This window comes from Mobula hypostoma, chromosome 1 (genome assembly GCF_963921235.1).
Source record: "Mobula hypostoma chromosome 1, sMobHyp1.1, whole genome shotgun sequence".
Lineage (NCBI taxonomy): Eukaryota > Metazoa > Chordata > Chondrichthyes > Myliobatiformes > Myliobatidae > Mobula > Mobula hypostoma.
The window spans coordinates 191,704,324-191,730,561 of NC_086097.1; the positions used below are offsets into that span (position 1 = coordinate 191,704,324).

At 38.1% G+C, this 26,238-nt stretch overlaps 1 protein-coding gene across 1 annotated transcript; it reads right to left on the bottom strand.

Moving 5' to 3' along the window:
* Positions 1–1,288: 1,288 nt before the first annotated feature.
* LOC134353699 (charged multivesicular body protein 4b-like) lies at positions 1,289–26,152 on the bottom strand. Its single transcript, XM_063061969.1, has 5 exons — positions 25,882–26,152; positions 17,021–17,198; positions 15,398–15,512; positions 14,930–15,035; positions 1,289–5,317 (listed from the first exon to the last, which is right to left on the bottom strand). The coding sequence occupies exons 1-5, from the start codon at positions 26,084–26,086 to the stop codon at positions 5,214–5,216; spliced, it is 708 nt and encodes a 235-aa protein (XP_062918039.1). The 5' UTR covers positions 26,087–26,152; the 3' UTR covers positions 1,289–5,213.
* Positions 26,153–26,238: the final 86 nt, after the last annotated feature.

The window sequence follows — 26,238 nt, forward strand, 5'->3', positions numbered from 1 at the left end:
CTCAAATAGTAAATACACAACACTTCCATTAACAGCACAAGATGCAAATTAATAACAAGGAACTCTGAGGGCACCATGTGCATTGAGGGCATTTAAGTCATATTGCAGCTGTATAAAACTTTAGTTACACCACATTCAAGGTACCGTGTGCACTTCTGATTGCTGCACTCCAGTCAGACTAGATGTGGAGACTTTGTAGAATGTGCAGTTCACCAGAATGTTGTAAGTATTGGCTATAATGAGAGGCTGGACAAACTTGGACTGTTTTCCCTGGGATATCAGAGAATGAGGGGTAATCTGATAGAAGTACAGTACATAAAATTATGAGAAACAGAGATAGGGTAGATAGTCTTCCTTCCAGGTGAAAATGTCAAATATTCGAGGGCGTAGGTTTAAGCTAAGAGGGAAAAAATTTGTACACAAAGAGTGGTTAGTATTTTGAATGCACTGTCAGTTGAATTGGAAGAAGCAGATCCAAGAGTGATGTTAAGAGACATTTAGTAAACATATGAACTGGCAGGAACAAAAGGGCCTCCCAATCAGGGGTCTAGGGACCCCTCAGTTAGTGGCAAGGGTCCATGGCATAAAAAAGGTTGAAAACCCCTGAACTAGTAGGATATCGACCACATGAAGGCAGATGGGATTAGTTAGATTGCCTTCATGGTTAGTGCAGACATGGTGGGCTTCAGGACCTATTTTTATGCTGTTCTACAAACTATGCAGAAAGAAAAATTCAAGTTATGATCTCCACTTTGTACAAAATATTTTGGCAATCTTGCACATCCTGCTTCAGGAAATGGAAAACTGTCCAGAATTTTAGGACATTGTTATTATCCAACCACTCTACTGGAATGCTCTTCTCACTACTGCCATCAGGTGCTGAAAATACACACTCAGTGCTTTAAGAACAGCTTCTTGAGATTTCTGAACGGTCTATCAACCCATGAACACTACCTCACTATTTTGTCTCTTGTTGCACTACTTATTTTGTTACATTTCTTATTGCAAATTATAGTAACCCTTTTATGTATTGAATTGTACTAATGCCCGAAAACAACAAATTTCATGATATATGTCCATGATATTAAACCTCATTCTAAAGTGTGTGCAAAATGCTTTCGATTTAGTGTTATATCACTTCAATCAGTGAACTGATTCATATTCCAAAAACTATCTGTTACATTATTGTATAGCTAACCACAAAGTAATGAATAATGTAATATTCAATCCAAAGGTTTTAGAGAATAAGTATTTTTATTTACAAAATACATTTCTTTATTTTCCCAAATGTATACATTTAGATTCAATAAACAGCTACACAATCAAATCAATATATACATATATTCTACTTAAAGATTAGTTGTTTTGGACACTTTGTATCCTCTCTAGTACTCAAGCATATATGATCAAGGAAAAAACTATTTTTAAATAGCAGATTTAATTGCTTGATTGCATCTTAACCAAAACAGGAAATTTTATTACAGTAGTAAGCAGATTACTAATAACATGAAAGTAATTTAGACCTCTGCAAATCTGATTTTTTCTCCATGGATTTTAATTATATTTTGCTTTGACTAAACAAATTAAGTAGTTTAACAAGAACAACCTACTCAGAGTAAATCACATAATTAATCTTCTCATGTATTAATTAAAATCAAATTTTTGTGATACAAAATACAATTGAAATCCAAAGAAAAGGTTTATGTACATTTTCTTGGTAAGCCATGACATGAATTTTCTGCACAGCTATTCTGTTTCTAATGTGAAATCCAAGTTCTGATTTTCATCCGCTTTACATAGCCAAGATCTGGGTAGCAGCCAACTTAACTTGGAACAATAAACGAGGCAGTTCACCTCCACGAGGAATACAATAAAATCAAAGGATGCAATATTAGGCCTTGAAATACACAGCACTGATAAATTCCAGGGCCTGACCAGGTGTATCCTAGGATGTTATGAGGAGCAAGAGAGATTATTAGGATGTTTGTATCTTTGTTGGCCACAGGTACTGCAAGACAGGAGGATAAAAAATGTTGTACCTTTATTTAAAAGGGGCATCAACCATAAGCCAAGTAATTATAGGCCGGTAAGCTTTACATCAGGTAGGAAAGTTACTGATGGGATTATGAGGGACAGGAGTTATTTGCACTTGGAAAGGCAAGAACTAATTTGGGATAGCCAGCATGGCTTTGTACATGGGAATTGCATTTCATGGATTTCTGAAGGGGTGTTGTAGAGGACAGACCAATAGGCATTGTCTGTATGGTTTTTAGCAAAGCCTGTGACAAGTTCCCACATGTTAGGCTAGTCCAGGAGGTTAGAACACATGGGATCATGGGTGAGTTAACAAACTGGATACATGATTGGCTGGGCGGTAATGGAGGGTTGTTTCTCATATCAAAAGCCTGTCACCAGTAGGGTGCTGCGGGGATCAGTGTCACATCTTCTGTTGTTTGTCACATATATTAATGAACTGGATGAAAATATAGCTCTCGCGATTAGTAAGCTTATACCAATATGTCCTATTATAACCTTAGATAACCTTCTTCACTGTCATGAAGAAGGTTATCTAAGGTTAAAACAGATAATTGATCAACTAGGAAAATGAGGAAGGGATGATGGACAAATGGAATTTAGACAAATATTCTTTCTCATTAAAAAACTGTAACTTGCTGTTACCCCTTTCATTGCTTTCTTTTCAAAATAAAAAAAATCACTTTGCTTTTATTTTCCTTTTCCTTCTCTTTCAAATATAACTTCCCATTTTCCAGGTGGCAGAAGATGCTGATAGGAGATGCAAAACAGCAGTTTTAGGCAACTTTTCTATCTCTTTAGTAGAACTCAAGAGAAGATGAACATTTCAGTATCTCTCTGGTGAGATCAATTAACTATACATTATCTCATGTCTGCGGCTCTCAATTTAATTACAGTACACAGTTTTCAAATAGACAAAACAATAGACTTAAAGCTGTGAAGTTACTCCTTTACAATAACCCTACTGAAATGTTCAAAATTATAAAAGAATCAACATGATTAATTCAACAAAATTATTTATTACACAGACTCAGGTATAAATTAAAAGAATAGAGAGTAACAGAAAAAAAGTAGGATTGGAATAAATTACCTGGGAAGGCCTCTGAAGTGAAAAGCGTAAATAAAGGAGAAAGTTTCTAAAAGTAGTAAGGTTACTATCATACTCAAAATGTAGGAATACAATCATAATCAAAATAACCACTATTTACTGACATTTCACAGGGCAATTAAAACGTAATTACAATTTTGTGGGTTTAGAGAGTGGAAGATTTTTAAAACTATGATTTAATATATTAGAATGAGTTAATTAATAAATCTACATAATCAGCAACCATTTATTCAGAACTATTTATAATTGAATGTATCCAAATTCAAAACAAAGCTAAACTATACTGGGTGGGGGTGGGTGTGGGGATGGTCCTGCAGGTGCTACTAGGGGTATAAAGGGATAAGCTGCAACAATGCAGCACTTGATGTTGCACTGTTGTTGTAATAAGTTGTTGGGGAGTTCAAAAGAAAACTTAAGAAAATTGTTTCTTCTAACTATGACCAGAAATTGAAAGCATTACGTCACATAGTCCCAAGAAGGGAATTTCCCTGCCAAAGGGTTCCTGCTTCGACTGTACTCTTTTCTAGATGCTACCTAATTCTTCCAGCATTTTGTGTGTGTGTTGCCTGTTTTCAGTCTGCACAAAGGTCTGTAACAGCTTATTGAAGGCCTTTTCAATCAGAATAGTTTGTTTACCCCTTTCCAATTAAGTCAGGTATGAATTAAAGAGCGTGATTAAGTCCTCAGCAACATGATTGACAGCTGCTGAAATTTTAAAAGGTTACATATATACAAAGACATGATATTTACAAAGAAATAAATTCCAAACATACTTAAATTTTTACTAGAAATAGAGGAAAATGTGGTTAATCGGAAACTCTACAATGTTGCTAAGAAAAACACATCAAAGTTGCTGGTGAACGCAGCAGGCCAGGTAGCATCTCTAGGAAGAGGAAAAATCTCTTACTAGCTCTTCCTTCAGTTAGTTTTGGCGAAGGGTCTCGGCCCGAAACGTCGACTGTACCTCTTCCTAGAGATGCTGCCTGGCCTGCTGCATTCACCAGCAACTTTGATGTGTGTTGCTTGAATTTCCAGCATCTGCAGAATTCCTCATGTTGCTAAGGAAGTTACCACAGTAACAAACTTTTAACTTTTATATGTAGATAATTTGCTGGAACAAGCTGACCATGATAGGTCAAGATTGCAACAACTGATAAATGAAATCTTCTACGGGGAGAAAGAACAATGATATGAGATACGTTTTTGTTCTTTATAAGAAAATTGCAGATGGGCTGTCTGTGACCAGAACAAATTGGAGAAATGAGTTTTCAGAAATGTGATTGAATTAACTGTACAGAATACAGAAAGCACTCTACTGACTTAATAGCATAACATCAAATACTGCATCATGAGGAATAACTGGGTGAGGTTGGGAGGAGACAGAGAGAAGACAGTGTTCATTGTCCTGTTTGATTTGGTTTGGTTAATTCATTTGACAATTTAGTTACAAAAGGTATCACTGACTGTAAATAAAATTTAAGCCAAATTTTAATTGAAGGAGGAGTGGATCAATTATGAAGAGAAAATAAAAGTTTAAATGTTCTGCTTTCAAACGTAGAGGCAGAACAATTCTAATTATAAAACACCCATTTTGTTAAAAAATATAGCAACTCATAAGAAATAGTCTACCTTCTAGTCCTATGAATTTCAGGACAAAATATAAAAGAAGGATTATCAGAATAAAACCAAGTTAATTCAAATTAACCATCAAATTTTGTTGAGATCACTTAAAAAGTTCTTAAATTAACTGACAATATCTTCATCAAATTTCAGGTTTTCATCAGCTCTTTCCTCAAAATATTCTATAGTTAAAGACTGGACAAAATAACTCAGTAGCTGTAAATCTCTAATTTTATATTGAGTGTACATACAAAAATTTGGAATTAACAATCACCATGTGCTTCAAGTCAGACTAAATGTATGGTAATGCACAAAACATAGATAATTTATTGACTCTTGACAGGAATTTTATGTGAATATTGAGAGCTTACCACACCTCAGATACTCTCTTCACTATATATACTGTGTTTCAATACCCTGTACCATCACACCCGGAACTACAAAGTCATCTTCATGTTGCTTTGTATAACTGGTTCTTCTGTCCCATTTTATGATGCCCAGGTGTCAAATGCTTTTTACTTGCATCTTCAGCGGGTGTTTTCATTTTAGGTTTAGCTGGGAAAAAAGTTTAATAGTTATTTTATGATGTCTGATAAGTATTTTTTCACCTCTCACATAATAAAAATAGTTCTTCCACCAGAGGTCTGAAGACCTCCTTCCACTTCATTTTCATAAGGTCCATGTAAAATATAATAGTTGAAATACTGATCCCAATTGTCATAAAACTAATGGAAAATCAGTTTAAAATTACATATAGTTGGTGATCCTCTATAGGGGAATCAAAATGGAAAACAAGATTATGCTCAATATTCAATGCATATCATGCATATCATAAACAATTGTACATAAAATTGATGGGGGGAGAGAGAAAACGATTTTTTGCCAAAATTTTAACAAAATCATTAGCTAAAACCACTTTACTTAAATGGTTTACCAGAAGTTTTCAGCTAGTGAATGGCTATCCCAAGCTATCCAGGGACTTTCACCTCATAATAGGGCAGTAACTCTATATATTACAACCATATTATGTTACGTACCCCGTAACTGGGTTGCCAAACCAGCAGAAATGGACCACTTAGTTGGAGTCTGGTTTAACAGAAACTAATAAAGTTTTATTAAAGAAATAAGTAACACAGTACTCTAATTGTAAGGATATAAATGCAACAGGTTAGCAATGATAAAACACACATGTACACAGAACTAGGGTAATAGGAATCAGCCAAGCTCTATCGCAGTCTAGGGGTAAAATGATCAGTCTCAAGTGACGCAGAGTTCAGTTCAGCTTAGTATAGTTCGCAGTAATCGCTGTTGTGCCGTTGGAGAGAGAGAGAGAATGCAAATTTTGTTTCAAACAGACTTTTGATGTTCTTCGCAGTTAGCTTTCGGGCGAACCCTTTTATGTCTTCTGTGGTCACCGACTGTGACCCCTCCGTTCTGGATACGACCGTTCTTCCATGGTGAACCCGGCACCCAGGCAAGGGCGGACACACACACCAGGTTCCCGCCGATCGTACCTTTTCACCCTGTGCGTCTATGGTTGGTTCCCGCAATCAGACCTCCAAACTCGCACCAACTTGTGGGGGCACACCGCTCTTCCAGGGTCTCGTTATCTCGTGATCTCGTGGTGGGTGCCGTGCCTTAGCGAACCTGTTCTTTTTATCCCCCTGCTGGGGTATTGCCTGTCCATCAAACTTCAAACAGTTCAGGTTCAAAGCAATCGGTCTGTCGATATTCTGAAATGTGTTTCTTTCTCGTTAATCTCTCTCTTCCCTCTTATTAGCATTTTGAATGTTTCTCCATTGTCTCACTTATCTCTCTCATTAGCATCAATCTTCTGATAACTTGGTTTTTCGTCACAATTAGGACACCAAAAGATGTCACATGCATTTTAATTATATTCCAGTTTTGCAAAACACAATATCCTACCCAAAAAAGATGAACCATTATCCAGTTCACATGTTTCTTAACAACCTAAATATATTTAAGTAAAGTTTTAAGTTTTCAGTTTTCATCTCCCATGTCACCACCCCCCCACCACTTCCAACACCTAATGTAGGAACAAATGTTTCTTTGCTTTAGTCTTTTAGCAAAAATAACTCAAGCTGGTAGCACCTTTAATATAGCAACAGATTTTCTGGCACAAATCAAAAATGTAATCAAACAAAATTTGTCACTAGCCCATCAAAAGAGAATTTATGAAAGCTCGAAATTTGAGTAGGAATGCATCTTAAAACATGGAGATAGAAAGCTTTAAGGAGGGATGGCCAAAATTTATGATACCGAATGTTAAAGACTCCACTAACAATGGCAAGATTATTAACGTCAGGAATGTATGCAAAAAGTGATCACCAAAGTAGGAAAGGGCAAGGATGAGATCTGAAACAGGATTGTGTTGTATATCTGGGAGCCAATGTTGATAACCAGCATATGGATGGTGGATGAACAGGAAAGTGAAAGTTTGGGCATGGATAGTGTTATGTTTTGTAACTCCAAAACATAAAATCTAATTGAAAGGAAAACAAGAGAGTCAGGAGATAAGTCATGTACTTCACTTTTACTTCAGGTGAGGTGGGCATTGATCACGTGGTAGCGTCATGACGTATGCAATTTTTACATTTAGCCCATAACGAATTATTTAAATAAACAAGAATACTTAGTCAAACAATATATTTACAACATTACTCAAATATTAAATATTCAACACTCCTCCCTGTTTAGCCATAAACTCCAACTCAATAGAGAATGCATCTCAACTCTACATACTCTATACAGACAATTCACAGCATGGTAAATTTTAAATTGTCCCATTCAGGCCTGAAGATCAAATCATTGCGGAGGCTTTCTTTCTCTTGAGAGACAATGTCTTTCCTAACAAGGGGAACCAGTCTGCTTGGCAGGTGAGGCTTGTGACTTTGAAAACAATCTCAGATTCTGGGGCCTCCTCCGTGGTGGTTGTAGGAGTTGACTCGAGGACTGCAGGAAATATTTCTGACAGTTCTGGCACCTTCCTTCTCATTCCTTTTTCTTCTTCTAGTTTGTGCATCTTGATCTTGGGAAGGTGCATTTAGTTCACTGAATAACTCTCTTATTAGTCCTTCTATTGTTCTCTTCACAATCTGATCTCTCCTTTAGCTTACTCATCCACAACATTATCTGACAAATCCTCTGTTTTTGTATCTACATTGACTCCTTTCTTTTTGGCCATTCAAACAGCTGGGCTTTGGTCTTTTCATCTACCTTTACAAGCGGCTTTCTGTCTTCCACTTGAAGTTCATGCAATACAGGTTTCCCCCGCCATCCGAAGGTAGAGCGTTCCTATGAAATGGTTCGTAAGCCAAAATGTCGTAAAGCGAAGAAGCAATTACCATTTATTTATATGGGAAAATTTTGTGAGCGTTTGCAGACCCAAAAATAACCTACCAAATCATGTCAAACAACACATAAAACCTAAAATAACAGTAACACATAGTAAAAGCAGGAATGATATGATAAATACACAGCCTATATAAAGTAGAAATACATTTCCACAATCATTACTGCACTGCTCTCCGTAGCGAAAATCGCACGCAAGCGCTGTCGGCAGAAAATCTCACGCAAGCGCTCTCCAGTAACCTCTAAGCTATGAAGCTGCCAAATCATACCAAATAACACATAAAAATACACAGCCTATATAAAGTAGAAATAATGTATGTACAGTGTAGTATCACTTACGGGAATCGGGAAGACAGCGAGCACACTGATAATGGTGTGTTAGACTGAGTCGTCGCAGGCTGGGGTGGTGCAGTGGCCCCCCATCCTCCAGGCCGCTGAGTGATACATTGCCGTGAAGAACATGGGGGTCCAGTGGTAGCCGGGAGGTACACAGCACATCTTTAAGAAAAAAGCCGAAACAAACATGCTAATTAATTAGGTGCCGCCCATAATTATCGGCACAGATCAGTGCCGATTTCCGATTGCGTCGTCTCTGATCTGGGCCAACAATTACGTGTCGGCAGCACCTAATTAATTAGCATGTTTATTTCGGCTTTTTTCTTAAAGATGTGCTGTGTGCCTCCCGGCTACCATTGCATTCTCCACAAATCGGTATCTGTCCGTGGCCTGGGGGTTGGGGTGGTGGGACACTGGGGTGTCATCTCGTCGCCTGTTTCCATTAGAGCAGGCAGCTCATCTTCTTCTATCTCTGCCCGCCTCGATGTCGAAGGTCGAGATTCATCGTCTGCTGTGGCTGATGTGGAAGGCTTGCTTGACTGCTCAGCCTCGCGCATTTTTCTATCACACAGTTCTTTAATAAGGACTCACACCATCCTGTAAGTATCCCCTAAACCGAAGTACCCTTTCAAAATTAAAGTCGTACTTTATCATTACTCATTCGGTTTCCATTGTTATCCTTTTTCTTTCCAATTGTATCAGCTCTTCATCTGTCAGTTCTTGGTGATGGGATGCCAAAACCTCTTCAACATCATGTTTGTCAGCTTCCACAAGCCAGACTCACGTTGTCCTTACTTCGTTCACCACGATCAAAATGCTTAATTATGTCTAGTTTTACCGTAAGTGTAACACCCTTACGAGCTCTTTCAGGCTTTTCTGATATCATAGAACTCAACTTGCAAACGGCTGCTCACAGGCACGTGTTAAAGTAAAGCAGTTCTGAATTCAGGAGAGAGCGGCTACTCGGGGCGCGCTGCCTTTTATCGCGCACTGATTTTTTCATGCGCTGATTTTTTATCGCGCGCTGAATTTTTTTTCGTAACAGTGAAAACACCTTCTGAAAGCGAAAACAGGGTACTAATGTAGGTCTTTCGTAACAGTGAGGTTTCGTAAAGTGAAAGCTCGAAAAGCGGTGGACACCTGGTACCCTGAATGCAAAGATCAATTCATTGTGGAGGCTTTCTTTCTCTTGAGAGACAATGTCCTTCCTGACAAGGGGAACCAGTCTGTTGGTTATACACAACAGACAGCAATTTGCGATAGCTTGAAGAGAGGCTGTTTGTTAAGACATATGAGTAGCAAAATCCAAAGGCAATAAAGAGTAGGCAAGGAATTTAGCAAAAGGCAATCTGAGACTGTGATAGAAACATATGATACTATGAAGGCAAAGCCTGGAGGTCATACTGAAGGTGTGGATATGTGGTCCAATGTTCATTTTGTGTTAAGACTGACTTCACTGATACTTGGAAGAAATTTCTGTCTGTCCAGAACGGGTTGACAGACAAGCAATCTGACAATTTACTGTGAGTCATGGGCACATCCAAAGGTCTCAAGACATGGGTACGGTTGAATAATGCCAACATGCATGTGAAATTTGATGCTTTGTTTTTGGACCATGTTGCCAAGGAATAATATGGAGTGTTTGGAGGGCAAGCACAGACTGTTGGGAGAAAAAAAAAGAGAAGCCATCAAATGAGTGTGTTTTGATATGACTTTGACATACAGGAGTACAACCAGGAGAACCAAGCTGAGTAATTATGGACCAGCGGATGAGAAGGATGATGTAGAAAATCATGTCAAGGACTGTAGCAATTAGAAATTGTAGATAATCTTTAGCTCAACTGTATAGGAGATCATAGTTTGCCTTCCAGGTGCCAGGGTCCAGGATGTTTCAGATCGCATCCCAGATATCCTGCAGTGGGAGGGAGAACAGCTAGAGGTCGTGGTACATATTGGTACCAATGACATAGGTAGGAAAAGGGAAGAGGACCTGAAAAAAAAGACTACAGGGAGTTAGGAAGAAAGTTGAGAAGCGGGACTGAAAAGGTAGTAATCTCAGGATTACTGCCTGTGCCACATGACAGTGAGAATAGGAATAGAATGAGGTGGAGGATAAATGCGTGGCTGAGGGATTGGAGCAGGGGGCAGGGATTCAGATTTCTGGATCATTGGGACCTCTTTTGGGGCAGGTGTGACCTGTACAAAAAGGATGGGTTGCACTTGAATCCCAGGGGGACCAATATCCTGGCGGGGAGGTTTGCTAAGGCTACTGGGGAGAGTTTAAACTAGAACTGTTGGGGATGGGAACCGAACTGAAGAGATTGGGGAAGAGGAGATTGGCTCACAAATAGAGAAAGCTTGTAGACAGTGCGAGAGGAAGGATAGGTAGGTGATAGAGAAGGGACGCGCTCAGACTGAAGGTTTGAGATGTGTCTATTTTAACGCAAGGAGTGTTGTGAACAAAGCAGATGAGCTTAGAGCGTGGATCAGTACTTGGAAATATGATGTGGTGGCCATTATAGAGACTTGGATGGCTCAGGGACAGGAATGGTTACTTCAAGTGCCAGGTTTTAGATGTTTCAGAAAGGACAGGGAGGGAGGCAAAAGAGGTGGGGGCGTAGCACTGTTGATCAGAGATAGTGTCACGGCTGCAGAATAGGTGGACGCCATGGAGGGATTGTCTACGGAGTCTCTGTGGGTGGAGGTTACGAACAGGAAGGGGTCAATAACTTTACTGGGTATTTTTTATAGGCCGCCCAATAGTAACAGGGATATTGAGGAGCAGGTAGGGAAACAGATCCTGGAAAGGTGTATTCATAACAGAGTTGTCATGATGGGAGATTTTAATTTCCCAAATATCGATTGGCATCTCCCTAGAGCAAGGAGATAAGATGGGGTGGAGTTTGTAAGGTGTGTTCAGGAAGGTTTCTTGACACAATATTTAGGTAAGTCCACAAGAGGAGTGGCTGTACTTGATTTGGTATTGGGAAATGAACCCAGTCAGGTGTCAGATCTCTCGGTGGGAGAGCATTTTGGAGATAGTGATCATAATTCTATCTCCTTTACATTAACATTGGAGAGAGATGGGAACAGACAAGTTAGAAAAGCGTTTAATTGGAGTGAGGGGAATTATGAGGCTATCAGGCAGGAAATTGGAAGCTTAAATTGGAAACAGATGTTCTCAGGGAAAAGTACGGAAGAAATGTAGAAAATGTTCAGGGGATATTTATGCGGAGTTCTGCATAGGTACGTTCCAATGGGACAGGGAAGTTATGGTAGGGTACAGGAACTGTGGTGTACAAAGGCTGTAATAAATCTAGTCAAGAAGGAAAGCTTACAAAAGGTTCAGAGCTAGGTAATGTTAGAGATCTAGAAGATTATAAGGCTAGTAGGAAGGAACTTAAGGAGGAAATTAGGAGAGCCAGTAGGGGCCATGAGAAGACCTTGGCGGGCAGGATTAAAGAAAACCCCAAGGCATTCTACAAGTATGTGAAGAGCAAGAGGATAAGATGTAAAAGAATAGGACCTATCAAGCGTGACAGTGGGAAAGTGTGTATGGAACCAGAGAAAATGGCAGAGGTACTTAATGAATACGTTACTTCAGTATTCACTGTGGAAAAGGATCTTGGTGATTGTAGTGATAACTTGCAGCAAACTGTAAAGCTTGAGCATGTAGATATTAAGAAAGAGGATGTGCTGGAGCTTTTGGAAAGCATCAAGTTGGGTAAGTCGCCGGGACCGGACGAGATGTACCCCAGGCTATTGAGGGAGGTGAGGGAGGAGATTGCTCAGCCTCTGGCAATGATCTTTGCGTCATCAATGGGGACAGGAGAGCTTCTGGAGGATTGGAGGGTTGCGGATGTTGTTCCTTTATTCAAGAAAGGGAGTAGAGATAGCCCAGGAAATTATAGACCAGTGAGTCTTACTTCAGTGGTTGGTAAGTTGATGGAGAAGATCCTGAGAGGCAGGATTTATGAACATTTGGAGAGGCATAATATGATTAGGAATAGTCAGCATGGCTTTGTCAAGGGCAGGTTGTGCCTTATGAGCCTGACTGAATTTTTTGAGGATATGACTCAACACATTGATGAAGGAAGAGCTGTAGATGTAGTGTATATGGATTTCAGCAAGGCATTTGTACCCCATGCAAGGCTTACTGAGAAAGTAAGGAGGCATGGGATCCAAGGGGACATTGCTTTGTGGATCCAGAACTGGCTTGCCCACAGAAGGCAAAGAGTGGTTGTAGATGGGTCATATTCTGCATGGAGATCGGTGACCAGTGCTGTGCCTCAGGGATCTGTTCTGGGACCCCGGCTCTTCGTGATTTTTATAAATGACCTGGACAAGGAAGTAGAGGGATGGGTTAGTAAGTTTGCTGATGACACAAAGGTTGGAGGTGTTGTGGATAGTGTGGAGGGCCGTCAGAGGTTACAGCTGGACATTGATAGTATGCAAAACTGGGCTGAGAAGTGACAGATGGAGTTCAACCCAGGTAAGTGTGAAGTGGTATGAACTCAATATATAAGTTTGCTGATGACTCCACAATTGTAGGCCATATCTCGGGTAATGATGAGTTTGAGTACAGAGAGGAAATTAAGAATCTAGTGGCATGGTGCGAAGACAATAACCTATCCCTCAACGTCAGCAAGATGACGGAATTGGTTGTTGACTTCAGAAGGAGTAGCGGACTGCACGACCCCATTTACATCGGTAGTGCTCAAGTGGAACAGGTCAAAAGCTTTAAGTTCCTCGGGGTCAATATCACAAATGACCTGACTTGGTCCACTGCCAAGAAGGCCCACCAGCGCCTTTACTTCCTGAGAAAGCTAAAGAAATTTGGCCTGTCCCCTAAAACCCTCACTAATTTTTATAGATGCACCATAGAAAGCATTCTTCTAGGGTGCATCACAACCTGGTATGGAAGTTGTCCTGTCCAAGACTGGAAGAAGCTGCAGAAGATCGTGAACACAGCCCAGCACATCACACAAACCAATCTTCCGTCCTTGGACTCACTTTATACCGCACACTGTTGGAGCAGTGCTGCCAGGATAATTAAGGACACGACCCACCCAGCCAACACCCTTTTTGTCCCTCTTCCCTCTGGGAGAAGGCTCAGGAGCTTGAAGACTCGTACGGCCAGATCTGGGAACAGCTTCTTTCCAACTGTGATAAGACTGCTGAACGGATCCTGTCCCGGATCTGGGCCGTACCATCCAAATATCTGGACCCGCCCCTCAGTTTTTTTGCACTACCTAACTTTCCCTTTTGTATTTTCTATTTATGATTTATAATTTAAATTTTTAATATTTACTATCCATTTGTACTCCAGGGAGCGTGAAGTGCAGAATCAAATATCGCTGTGATGATTGTACGTTCTACTATCAATTGTTTGGCGACAATAAAGTATAAAGTATAAAGTGGTTCACTTTGGTAGGTCAAATATGATGGCAGAATATAGTATTAATGGTAAGACTCTTGGCAGTGTGGAGGATCAGAGGGATCTTGGAGTTCGACTCCATAGGACGCTCAAAGCAGCTGAGCAGGGTGACTCTGTGGTTAAGAAGGCGTACGGTGTATTGGCCTTCATCAGTCGTGGAACTGAATTTAGGAACCAAGAGGTAATGTTGCAGCTATATAGGACCCTGGTCAGACCCCACTTGGAGTACTGTGGTTAGTTCTGGTCGCCTCACTACAGGAAGGATGTGGAAGCCATAGAAAGGGTGCAGAGGAGATTTCCAAGGATGTTGCCTGATTGGGAAGTATGCCTTATGAGAATAGGTTGAGTGAACTCGGCCTTTTCTCCTTGGAGCAACGGGGGAAGACAGGTGACCTGATAGAGGTGTATAAGATGATGAGAGGCATCAATTGTGTGGATAGTCAGAGGCTTTTTCCCAGGGCTGATATGGTTGCCAAAAGAGGCAACAGGTTTAAAGTGTTTGGGAGTAGGTACAGAAGAGATGTCAGGGGATGTCAGAGAGTGGTGAGTGCGTGGAATGGGCTGCCAGCAACGGTGGTGGAGGCGGATACGACAGGGTCTTTTAAGAGATTTTGGATAGGTACATGGAGCTTAGAAAAATAGAGGGCTATAGGTAAACGTAGTAATTTCTAAAGTAGGGACATGTTCGGCACAACTTTATGGGCCAAAGGGCCTGTATTGTGCTGTAAGTCTTCTATGTTTCTATCATTACTGAGCCTGAAAGGAAATGTTGAAAATGTATTTCATTTTGGATAAACAAATATAAATAATAATTCATAAAACTGATGTTTTCTGAATGGGAATAAATGTATGTTTCTTGTTAAACATAGAAGACATTTGTTTCAACAGTAAGAAAATATTTATATGTGGGAAAATAATTTATTCATTTTTTTCCAACCTGATTTTCACCAATCCTGTGGTGCATTATGGTAAATCACATTTTCTATGTTTTACTGATCCTAACTAAGCTCCAACAGGCTCACCTTGTCTGGATGGAAGATTGGTGGTTGGAACTTTTGGCAGTCCTTTAATCATTCTCTTATTTAATTCTTCCTGTTCCAACTCCTCTAATTCGGCTAGCAATTCATCCTGGAAACAACATATGTGAATAAATCCAGGATAGTATGAAGAAACTTTACCAACTATCAAAAAATAGCATGTTAACACATTGGAAAAATCAAACACATTTTTGAAACAAGTTTTGGAAGCAAATAATTTGCAGCATCACAACCATCTGTACACAGGTGACACTTTCATTACAGTGGGAAGCAACCAACAGACCACTTTGATGAACAAATTAGTTGGGTCAAGGCAATTAAAAGTTATTAATGAAACACACAGCTGAATTTATTTAAAACACTAAAGTTTCTTTCAGTGTCTTATTTTCTCCCCCGTCACAATTCAATTTTAACTTTGTTTCTATATATTTGATGAAATAGTTTGCTATGTACCTCATCAAATTCTGAACCAAATGCAGCTGGTCGGGATATTGCATCAGAGATTTCTTGCGCTATTTCCTGCTGTTCTGTAATATTTTGCATCATCTCATCGATTTTATCCAAATCTCTGGAAGAGAAAATAGTTAATTTTATCAACAGTTTACAAAGTTAGTTTCTCTTTGAACCATTTTTGACATTAACCTTATCGATACACATTTTATTCAAAATTTAATTTATTTATCGAGGAAGCAATTTTTAATGCAATGTTGATCTTTAATACACCTAACTAGTTTGTTACTGTTTAGGGTTCCTCAGAAAATGTCCCTCCCACCTACTTAAAAGAACTACACCTGATTTGCCTTGAGTTTTCCCAATAATCATTTTAAAGATGATTACCATGAGTCATAAAATATTTCTAAATTTTCTATAAATAAAGTTCAAATAAGCGTTATTTGTTATCCAATGATACATGTAGTATTTTAGTGAACATGGAAAGTACATCAGTTATTTTGGACATATATTTGAATGTCTCACTGAGCAACATTACCCAAAGTAAAGTGAGGGCTTAGAAGACTATCAGTGCGTCATCACATCATCGTTTCTGAGAACTCAGTGGGTATCCAATATTCCAAAATGGCAGGCAGAAAGAGCCCTCTCAGTTTAGATCGAGAAATCTTTCTCATGTTTTTCACATAGGCAGTAAAAAAGCTCGCAGAATTCATACCCAGAAAGCATTAGCTGCTTTATGTAAACAAATCTGTTTCCTCATACTGAAGGTAGACTATGCTGAATACAGCTGGCACCTGAAATCCAGGCCTGGAGGAGGCTTGACATGTTGGTAAAGCAACAACTACAGACTGAATTTGAATCTGAGAAGAGCATACCCTGTTTTAAAACCATGGCCAATTAAAAGACACTAGAATGCCAAAATGATATTCCCCATTTATTCTCAACCCTTACTTGAAGGCAACATAACATCATGAAATTCAAAAGCTCATCACAATAGAATAGAACAGGAAGTTTACTGTCAATGCTAAAATCAATGAGATTGCAGTGCTTCCCAGGGATGCTTAGCAGGTAACTACTACAATTATTTTTATTTAAATGAGGTCCTAAGTTCAATACATCTATCATATTAATCCATTTAGTCTTAGGACAGAACAGCAGGATTGTCCTTCTTACCCAAGGACCTGTAGTAAAATGGTTAGGTCTTGTCTAACTGCAACAATATTACTTGATTCTGCTATACACTTAGAATCAACAGATCGTAACTAAGATTTTTAAAAAAATTCACAATAACTTAAATTCATACTGATTAAAACAGGCCAAGTTTTATGAAACAAGTTGCCAGTTGGACATATTTGTACAGTCCTTTAAAACTTTTGTTCACCAAGCTGCAAGAAGTGGAAGCTAATAATTTTATGAAAATAATGGAAAGGTTAAATGGAGGATGCTTTTCAGCAGTGTGAAGAATTACAATTCAAAGAAAATCTCTTCCTCAATACTTCGCCAGCTAATTTGCACATCAATTATGGGGAATATAATTCAAACTCATCTTAGTTATAAAATTCTAATGCAATGATTGCTCGTTTTGGAAATAAACTCACTAGCACTCAACAAAAATGAATCACTTACATGTGCTCATGAGCAGTTTTCATGGCCTTTGCAGCATAGCCCATAGATTTCAATACTTCAGTATTTGTATTTGCATTTTCCAATGCTTCTCTCTGGAATTCAATTGTAGAAAGGGTTCCATCAATTTGTGCTAATTGCTTTTCCAACCTCTTCTTCCTTTTCAATGCCTGTAGCGAAACTGTGAAAGTAAAGAATGAAATGAATCAATTTAATTGATTACTGTTTGAGCATCTGAATAGAATGTAAGAATAGATCCACTATCAAGATTGCAGCATGGAAATGCTATTATAAACACCAAGAGCTCACAATTTACCCAACATGTAATATAGGGTGATTTTCCAGCAGTAACAGTAGATACAGCAAAACAGATGAAGGAAAATCCAATATTAACACAAGAAACCATTGAGTGGCTGCATTGATTTACATAGGTGGATGAATAAGGGTATAAAACACTCCCATTCCAGGTTTTGCAGAAAAAAAAATCTATTTCCTCTAAATAATCACAGGGAAATATGTAACAACATGCTATACAGAGTAGTTCACAATTCTTTCGACACAATGATATACTGCATCGGAACATCTGGTTGTTCTCCATTACTAGATTGGTCTCCTCCATGAGAAAATATAGGGGCTGTATGAACTCATCTTTTCTGTAGAAACAGAGGCATGTACTTTCCATTCACATAACTTTTCATTATGCTTGGATTGTAAAAACAGCTAACTCCAATCCAGCATGATGCCTCAGATATGAAAGAACTAGCAAAGAAGTAGACACAGTTGGTAAATCACAACCAATAAACATGCCATTCCTAACACAGAAACAACCCAGAAGGCCATTCAGCATCTCTACATGGACGGCAGTGAAAAAGGTGTGATCCACTTCCTGGTATTGGTGGACGGCATTGAAAATAGACTGAGATAAATGATGAAGGTCATCCACAACCCTGAATGTACTGAAGAACTTAAATCCAATTTTTGCAACGGGACATTAAATCAGACAGTAGTCTGCAAAGGCAGACACTTCAGACTGAACAATTTGTGAACTAAATTGCGATCAAATGTCACTTCTCCTTATCATTCAGCCACAAACTCTTAAAAAAGGTGCAACTGATTCATACAACACAAAACTACACACACGTGATGAAACAGATAGGCACTGCCACATTTAATTACATGCTGTATACTATATAAACAAGTCTATTACTCTATTGTATATGCTTCCCTTGTAGTAAGAGAAATTGAATATTCAAATAATGTATATTGTCAATTTATTCCTAAGCTACAGCATATGCATACTTCGCAAATGTTGGAATTAGGCATCTACAAAACCTTTGCTTGTAATTATGACAAGACAGTGACTAGCATCAACTTTCACTTCTTTAGTGAAATCCAATCTATTACAATGCAGCTAACTTAGATTCTCAGTTATGTATGTAATAGTTCTTACAAAACTGCAGGTTGTCTCATGTTTAATGCAAGTTAAATAAAGTGATGTTCATTATCAGAACGTGCCATACAGAGTAATATAATTAATGTAGTATTGCTTTATCATTTCCATACAAGTTTCATAATTTACAAGCATTATGTATAATCAAAATTACTTCTGAAGGATGTTGTTTAAAACAGACTTAAAGTACTACTGGACATAACATTCTCTAAATATCTTTTGGCTTAAGACTTCAAATTGTTCCAGATATCCATTTACTCAAAACTTAGGTGAATTTTACAGTCCTTATTTGTATTAATGTGAATTTTCATTATATACTGAGTAAAAAGGATTTATTAAGTAACTTAAAATTTGCAAACACAAAGTAATACATCCACAAGCAAAATGGAAATCAGTACAAAACCTGCTGGGTCATCTGCACAACAGCATTGTAATTGTTCAGTAAAAACAATACTTCCCACACATTTGACAAATAACTAATACAAATTCCGGAAGCAAAAAAAAAGACCTATTTTGTCATATGGCTGAAAACAACCATAACTACACAAAGCATCATTGTGAGTTAAACCAAAACAACTTTCATTACGATTTGAACCTACACTCAAATCCCTCTCATTATTCCAAAACATGTTTAATATTTAAGAAAATTCAATTTAAGCAAAATGCTACACTGTTATCTCATTATACATTGTTTTTATAAAAAAAGAAATCAAAGTTTCTAGAAAAGGGAAAAGAAAAAGCAGACCCAGAATTTCAGCCATTCACCATTTGAGACTTACAAGTTCCAAGATGATTTGATAGAGAGAAGATTACAAATTTACGTAGCATTTACCACAGATCAGCCCAGAGAAATTGAAAAGATTTGGAGATGTTCCTTTTGCAAGCATGAAGTAAGTGAGTAAACTTGAAATGATCTGTCAAGATAAAAGTAAGTATCAAATTAAAACCAGTGAAATAGAATCAGAAGGAAAACAAGCATAATTCCAAAATTCTTATTACTATTAAGAAACATAATGATATATTTGCTGACAGGAATGTCACTTGTGCAAGTTGCACATCTTGCAAAAATCGTGAGAAAGCTTAACAACTTAGAATTCAATGATAATAATTAACTTTGTCCATTGGCATCTCACCTTCTGTTTAATTTTTGTTACAAATAATAGTGAAAAGAAATCAGAGTTCTGGGGTCATACAATATGGAAACAAGCCTTTATTTTAGCCCAGTGAGTTTCAACTGACCTTCAAGCATCCGTTTGCACTAATGCTCTATTAATCCCATTTTATTCTTCCCACATAAGCATTATAAGCCAAATAACTTGCCAATCTGTACATCTTTGTGCAAAGAAACTGCAGCATCCAAGGAATACCCACGCAGTCATGGAGACTGTGTTAGATTTTACCTGGGCACCAGAGTTGTTTGGCAGCAGCTCTACCAACTGTACCATTGAACAGCCCTTAACTTTAAACCAAGTATACTGACGAGTGGTCTCCAACCTGAAAAATAAAGTCTTTCTTTTTCCATAGATGCTATTTGCCTGCTGAATGTTTCTAGCATTTACTAATTTTCAGCAATCATTATTATTTTATGTTCAAGCATGTGATGACCTTTAAGGGCAGAAACAAATCAAGATAAATGGTTTATAAAAATATCTTTAAAATACTTAGGAAGGATACACTGACTTTGGTGGTGCAGAAGAGGTTCACCAGGCTAATTCCAGAGATGAGGGGGGTTAGACTATGAGGAGAGATTGAGTCACCTGGGACTGTACTTGCTGGAATTCAGAAGAATGAGAGGAGATCATATCGAAATATATTAAATTATGAAAGGGATAGATAAGATAGAGGCAGGAAAGTTGTTTCCACTGGTAGGTGAGACTACAACTAGGGGACATAACCTCAAGATTCGGGCGAGTAGATTTAGGATGGAGATGAGGAGGAACTGCTTTTACCAAAGAGGGGTGAATCTGTGGAATTCTCTGCCCAATGAAGCAGTGGAGGCTACCTCTGTTAATATATTTAAGACAAGGTTGGATAGATTTTTGCATAGTAGGGGAATTGAGCATTATGGGGAAAAGGCAGGTAGGTGGAGATGATTCTCTGGCCAGACCAGCCATGATCTTGTTGAACAGTGGAGCAGACTGGATAGGCCAGATGGCCTACTCCTGCTCCTATTTCTTATGTTCTTGTAAAGTTAATAAAATTTCTCTTTATATTAATAGGAACTATTTCATATTTATTAACTTTTTAATACAACATCAAATGTTGTTGATTTTAGGCAATGTTCATTCTAAAATTTTGCAATTACCTTATCCCACAATTTTCAAAAGATGTAGACAGCTAACAGCAACATTTCCACCAACAGTAAACTAGTTCACATATACCCCAATGATCACACCTTGTTAAATTTGCTTCCCGTAACCCTGACACCAACATCAGTGCAAAACAACCAGAACCTGTAATATTTACTTCAAAGATAGTATAGAAGTATTCTAGAAATAAATAGATTCATAAATGCATGATTAATTTCATGCTGAAAAATAACTATTGCATGCTGAAGAACTTTTTCTGGTATCTCATCAAAAAGTATTTAAACTTTTAATTATATTTGACACATTTTCCAAAATATGCAAAATATACTATTTTATGTCTATTTATTTTGGTCTACACAGATACATTCTATGCAATTAAGTCACAAAAATGGAAGTTGCACAGTCCAGTAATTCCTGCCAAACACCATTAGTAGCTTCTAACTTAAAAGGGACTTTTTAAAGCTTGCCAAAAAAAGTTCATAAAAACTGCCCAGTCACAGCCAAAAAGTCTTAAGAATCTTGTATCTAAAACCAACTATACCTTTCACATCTTTTGTTGCCCCTGTTATTTTATCTCTTCAGCTATTCCTAAGTCCTTTACTACATTTACATGTTTCTGTTACTCTTATGCAACAGGGAATTATTTACACAGGAGAAATTCTCACTCTTAAGTTTTGAGAATAAATTGGATAGGTACATGGATGGGAGAGGTCTGGAGGGTTATGGACTGGATGCAGATCAATGGGACTAGCGGAATAATGTTTCAGCACAGACAAGAAGGGCCAAACGGCCTGTTTCTGTGCTGTAGTGTTCTATGGTTCTATGATTGAGACTGAAGTTTAGAAAAGATAAATGAGAGGAAAAGAAAGGAAAAATTAAAGAAATTTAAGAAGTAGTGGACATGTAATAATAAATGGTAACACCATTTTAACAAGCCAGATGAAATGGCTAGTTATTGTTTGACAATGTACTGTATGTTTTGGAGAGGAGGGCTCAGATAAAATCATTTGAAAGCATTATTCAATTCAGTTCACATTATAATCTGCTATTGTTAATGCTTCTGAGGTTTTGGAAATTTGATCAGGAACTTAAAGCTGATGAGGTGAATATCTAAAAATTGAAACATTGTGGATTAACAAACCCTTCAACATGATACAATTATCACACACATTTTTGCTTTCCTGATCATCAAAACAATTACCATGCACAACAATCTCATCCTATGCCTTTGTCCATAGACTCCCATACAAGCTGCCTTTTTACCTTCTTATTTTTTTCTTTATCTAGTTATTTCAGCACTTTTTCTAAATGACATGGTAATATCTTAATACTTAATTCAATTTTAATACATGTTCAAAAACAAAGACATAGCACAAGTTGCCTTCTTTTTGCACTCAGTCTATATTAATCAAGCCAGAGATCATATGCACTTAACAGCGTTTTCAATGTTTTGCCACCTTCAAAGATTTACCTACATTCACAATCTATTCTTTCACCAATTTTAAAAGTTTACCATTTAATTCATATTGCTTCTTCTAATTCTTTCTATCAAAAAGCATTTTGCATTAAAGTTCATCTGTTGTGTGCCCACCCATCTTGAAAATTTATCGATACCTTCCTAATGATTTTTTTTGTCTACCTAATTGTTCTTCTGATTTCCAAGTTTCACATCATCTGCAGACTTCTAAACTGTATCCTAGCCCAGCTTTTCAATTAATGAAAATGGATGCATGGTTCTCCTATTGACCTCTTGGTGAACATACCTCCTGTGAAAAACAATTATTCATCATGATTCTTTTATGGTCCTGGCTTATATTATATCCATGGTATCAGTGTCTCCCTCTATCCCATGGGCAATAATTGTGATAGTGTGTCTATGTCAAACACTTTTTGAAACTCTCATATGAAACACTAGTATTAGTCCTCTCCATTACTTAATTAAAAGTCCTGAACAAGTAATTCAATGACTATTCACCTTTCACAAGTCAACAAATATTGCATTCATTAGTTTATCCACCCCCAAATCCAAATTTTGTTTTGTGTTATTGGTTCTTAAGATTTCTTCACCTTTGACAATAGGCTGGCTAGCCTGGACTTGGCTAGGTCTCTCTCTTGTTGTAAACAAGAATATAACATTTACAATCATCCGGTCTTCTGGCATCACCTTTAAAGGGAGAAATTCTATAATTTTATCCCTCTTTGTGATTATGTAATCAAGTATCTCAATACTTGTAAAACTTTGCCAAATACAAATTGGCTGCCATGCTTCCCCCTCTATAAATAAGACAAATAGCAGATTCCCTCTGGATTACTCAGTGTTTTGGGAGTTGTAAAGAATTGAGTACAGCTTCTACTTCCTTAAAAATAAGTAGAGAAAAAAATCATAGAAGTACTCATGTTTGGGTGGTGGACTTAGAAATATAAAAAGCAATAAGTATGTTTATAACGCAAACACAAGGAAATCTACAGATGCCAGAAATTCAAGCAACACACACAAAAAATGCTGGTGAATGCAGCAGGCCGTCTATAGGAAGAGGTACAGTGGACGTTTCGGGCCGAGACCTTTTGTCAGATCAAAATGATTCAGTAATGGGATCTGGCAGTCATGATTAAAATCCAAAAGACATCAGACCAAAACTGTCCTCTATCAAGAAAACAGGTGTTAAATTGTGCAAATAAGGGAACACGTGCTGATCAGATGTTGATTAATATTTAAAGGACTATGTAATTGGTAAAAACATTAATGAAACAAAAAATTAAAAGAATTTAAAAGCACACAGAATGATTACCCAAGTGAGCTATCAAGAAAATAACTTTTAACAAAATTGGAAGTTTAAAAAATTAGAAAAGCTGAAAGAATTATGGACAGTTGAGGAGGTAAACAATCACAAACAAGAGAAAATCTGTAGATACTGGAAATCCAAGCAACACACACACACACACACACACACACACACACACACAATGCTGGAGGAACTCAGGAAGCCAGGCAACATCTATGGATCTATGGAAAAGAGTACAGTCAACATTTCAGGTTGACACCCTTCAGCAGGACATGAATACAAGTCCTGCTGAAGGATCTTGGTCTGAAACATCAACTATACTCTTTTCCATAGATGCTGCCCGGCCTCCTGGGGTTCCTCCAGCAGTTTGTGTGCATTGTGAGGTGTTAACCTGTAGCTAGGTAGTTTATTGAAGTAAAATGTAAAACTGCATTAACTCCAAACAGTTCTTGCTCTTTGGTAGAACTCTATTTTCCTGCATTTTGAGCAATTGCATTTCTTATATTTCAGTGCTAATCAAAAATATAGTTCAAGTTGCAATGTACAATAACTAATATTCAGTAACTAGTAAATTGATGTATTATTATAGCCAATAAAAGCAAATATATGAGAGCAGATTCAGAAGAATATAACAAGTAGAAGTAGGAGTAGTCCAATCAGTTCTTCATGCCTGCGCTTCTATTCATTAGAATTATGGCTGATATTTTATCACAGTGCAGAGAGGTGGCTCTGATCCATTAATTTACACAAAACTCTATTGTTCTTTGTCTTAAGTTTACTCAGTGATTGATCCTCTTCTCTCTTGGGCAAAGCATTTTGAAGATTCATATATACTAGAGGAATTTCTTTTCATCTATATCCTGAATGGCCAGGCACTTACTGAGATAGTAAGCCTTGGTTCTAAACATCCAAATCCAAATCCCTGCACCCACACTTTCAAGAATTTCACCACAAATTCAATTTCAATAAAAAAAGTTACAGGCACAGGAGGTATAATCGTTCCTCTTATAACAAACTCACCATTCCAGAAGTCAAACTAGATCAATCTAGTAATATTTCCTCTGTTGCTTCTAAAACAAGTATGTTCTTCCTTTGGCAAGAAAGCCTAATATTCCCAGATGGTGTGTTACCAGCACCCTACGTAATTAGAACACGGGGTCTCTACATGTGTACTCAAATTCTCTCATAATAATGGTCTACATACTTTTTGACTTCCTGTCTGCTCATTTTCAATTTGAATACCTAGGTATTATTAATAATATCTTATATTTTGTGCTTTTGCACATCCTGTTATAAATGTACATCATAGATTTATGAAAAATAATGATTGCTAATACAAGCACCTCCTCAAGTCCAATCTCTTCAAAAAAAAACAAAATATGAAATATTTATATTCCTTTACCAGTTAGCATTCTTCTCATGCTCATCCCTTTGATGCTGTTTTTGATATACACAAATGTATCCTATCTGGCCAGAGCAATATTATCTATGGCTACTGATCTGAATGTTTCCTCTGTTAATTCATGATATCTGCTGTGGAACTTCTGTCATCCTAGCTCACTATTCGAAGGCTATTTTGCAAATATGGACAACTTTTCTCCTTCTCTAATGAGTTCTAATGCTTAATTACATGACTTATTCTTTGTCCAGAGTATAATCACAACAGAAGGTATACGTTTGTAATATGTGCCATTCAGTTAGATTAAAGAAGTTAGAAAAAGTATTTAAATTAACAACCATATCTAACAAAATAGAAACATTAATGAATGTTAATGAAGGTGAGCATCTCCTCTACCATATACCTGAATACACCTTCCTTACTCAATGTGTTTTCCAGTTTCTGTTCTTCATTGTTTTGCATACCTTGCACAGAATAATGTTATAGTCATAGACTTGAACAGCACAGGAATGACCCCTTAGCCCAACACATGCACGCCAACCTTTATGCTCATCCTCTCTAATACCTTTTGCCTATTTAAAAGTATTTTATAAGTTTCTTAAACATCGTGATTGTACGTGATTCCACCTCTTCCTCTGGCAGAGTTCCAAATATCAAATATTAGCCTTCATACGGTGTAAGGTGCAATGTTCCTGCTTCTATTGCAGTGCATAGTGCAACGTCCCAGATCCAGTGGTCTGGACATTACAATATCTCTGTCTCTGGTACCCTACTCTGTACGATATCTCTTCCCCGGTGCTGTGTATGTACTATAGTGCAAAGGTTCAGTACAAATGTTGCTCTGTCTTATACCGTGTAGCATGGCACGACCCTGCTCGTGTGTGGGGCGATCTTCCAGGCACTGTAGCCTGGCTACTGCCTACCTCGCTTGTTCTTGGTGCCGTTTTTCCGGGCGATCTCCAGTTCTTTTCCAATCCTGTTCTCCAGGTACTCCTGCTTCTTGGTCAACATCTCCTCCGTCTCCCGCAGACGCATCAAGGCCTCCTGCGGGCTTGGGCCCGGCTTTCTGGAACGGGACGACCTCGAGGAGCTCGAGCCGCCTCGAAAGAAGTTTGAAAGTTTACTCATAACGATCAACTGTCACCACACCGAACAGGGAAAGCGCCGCAGCTCGGGGGTGCTGGTAGCAGTCTACCTGTCACTCACCGTGGGGGCGTGGCGTGATGCCCGATACTTGACCTGCCACTCAGCGAGGGGGCGTGGCGCGACGGCCAATACAC

Excerpts from the sequence above, each read along its gene's own strand:
- LOC134353699 (XM_063061969.1), bottom strand. The coding sequence starts at position 26,086 with ATGAGTAAACTTTCAAACTTCTTTCGAGGCGGCTCGAGCTCCTCGAGG. Across the intron at positions 15,036-15,397 it reads TTGGTTCAGAATTTGATGAG|GATGAATTGCTAGCCGAATT; the intron begins GTACATAGCAAA and ends TGTTGTTTCCAG. Across the intron at positions 5,318-14,929 it reads CAATCTTCCATCCAGACAAG|CTAAACCTAAAATGAAAACA; the intron begins GTGAGCCTGTTG and ends CTTTTTTCCCAG.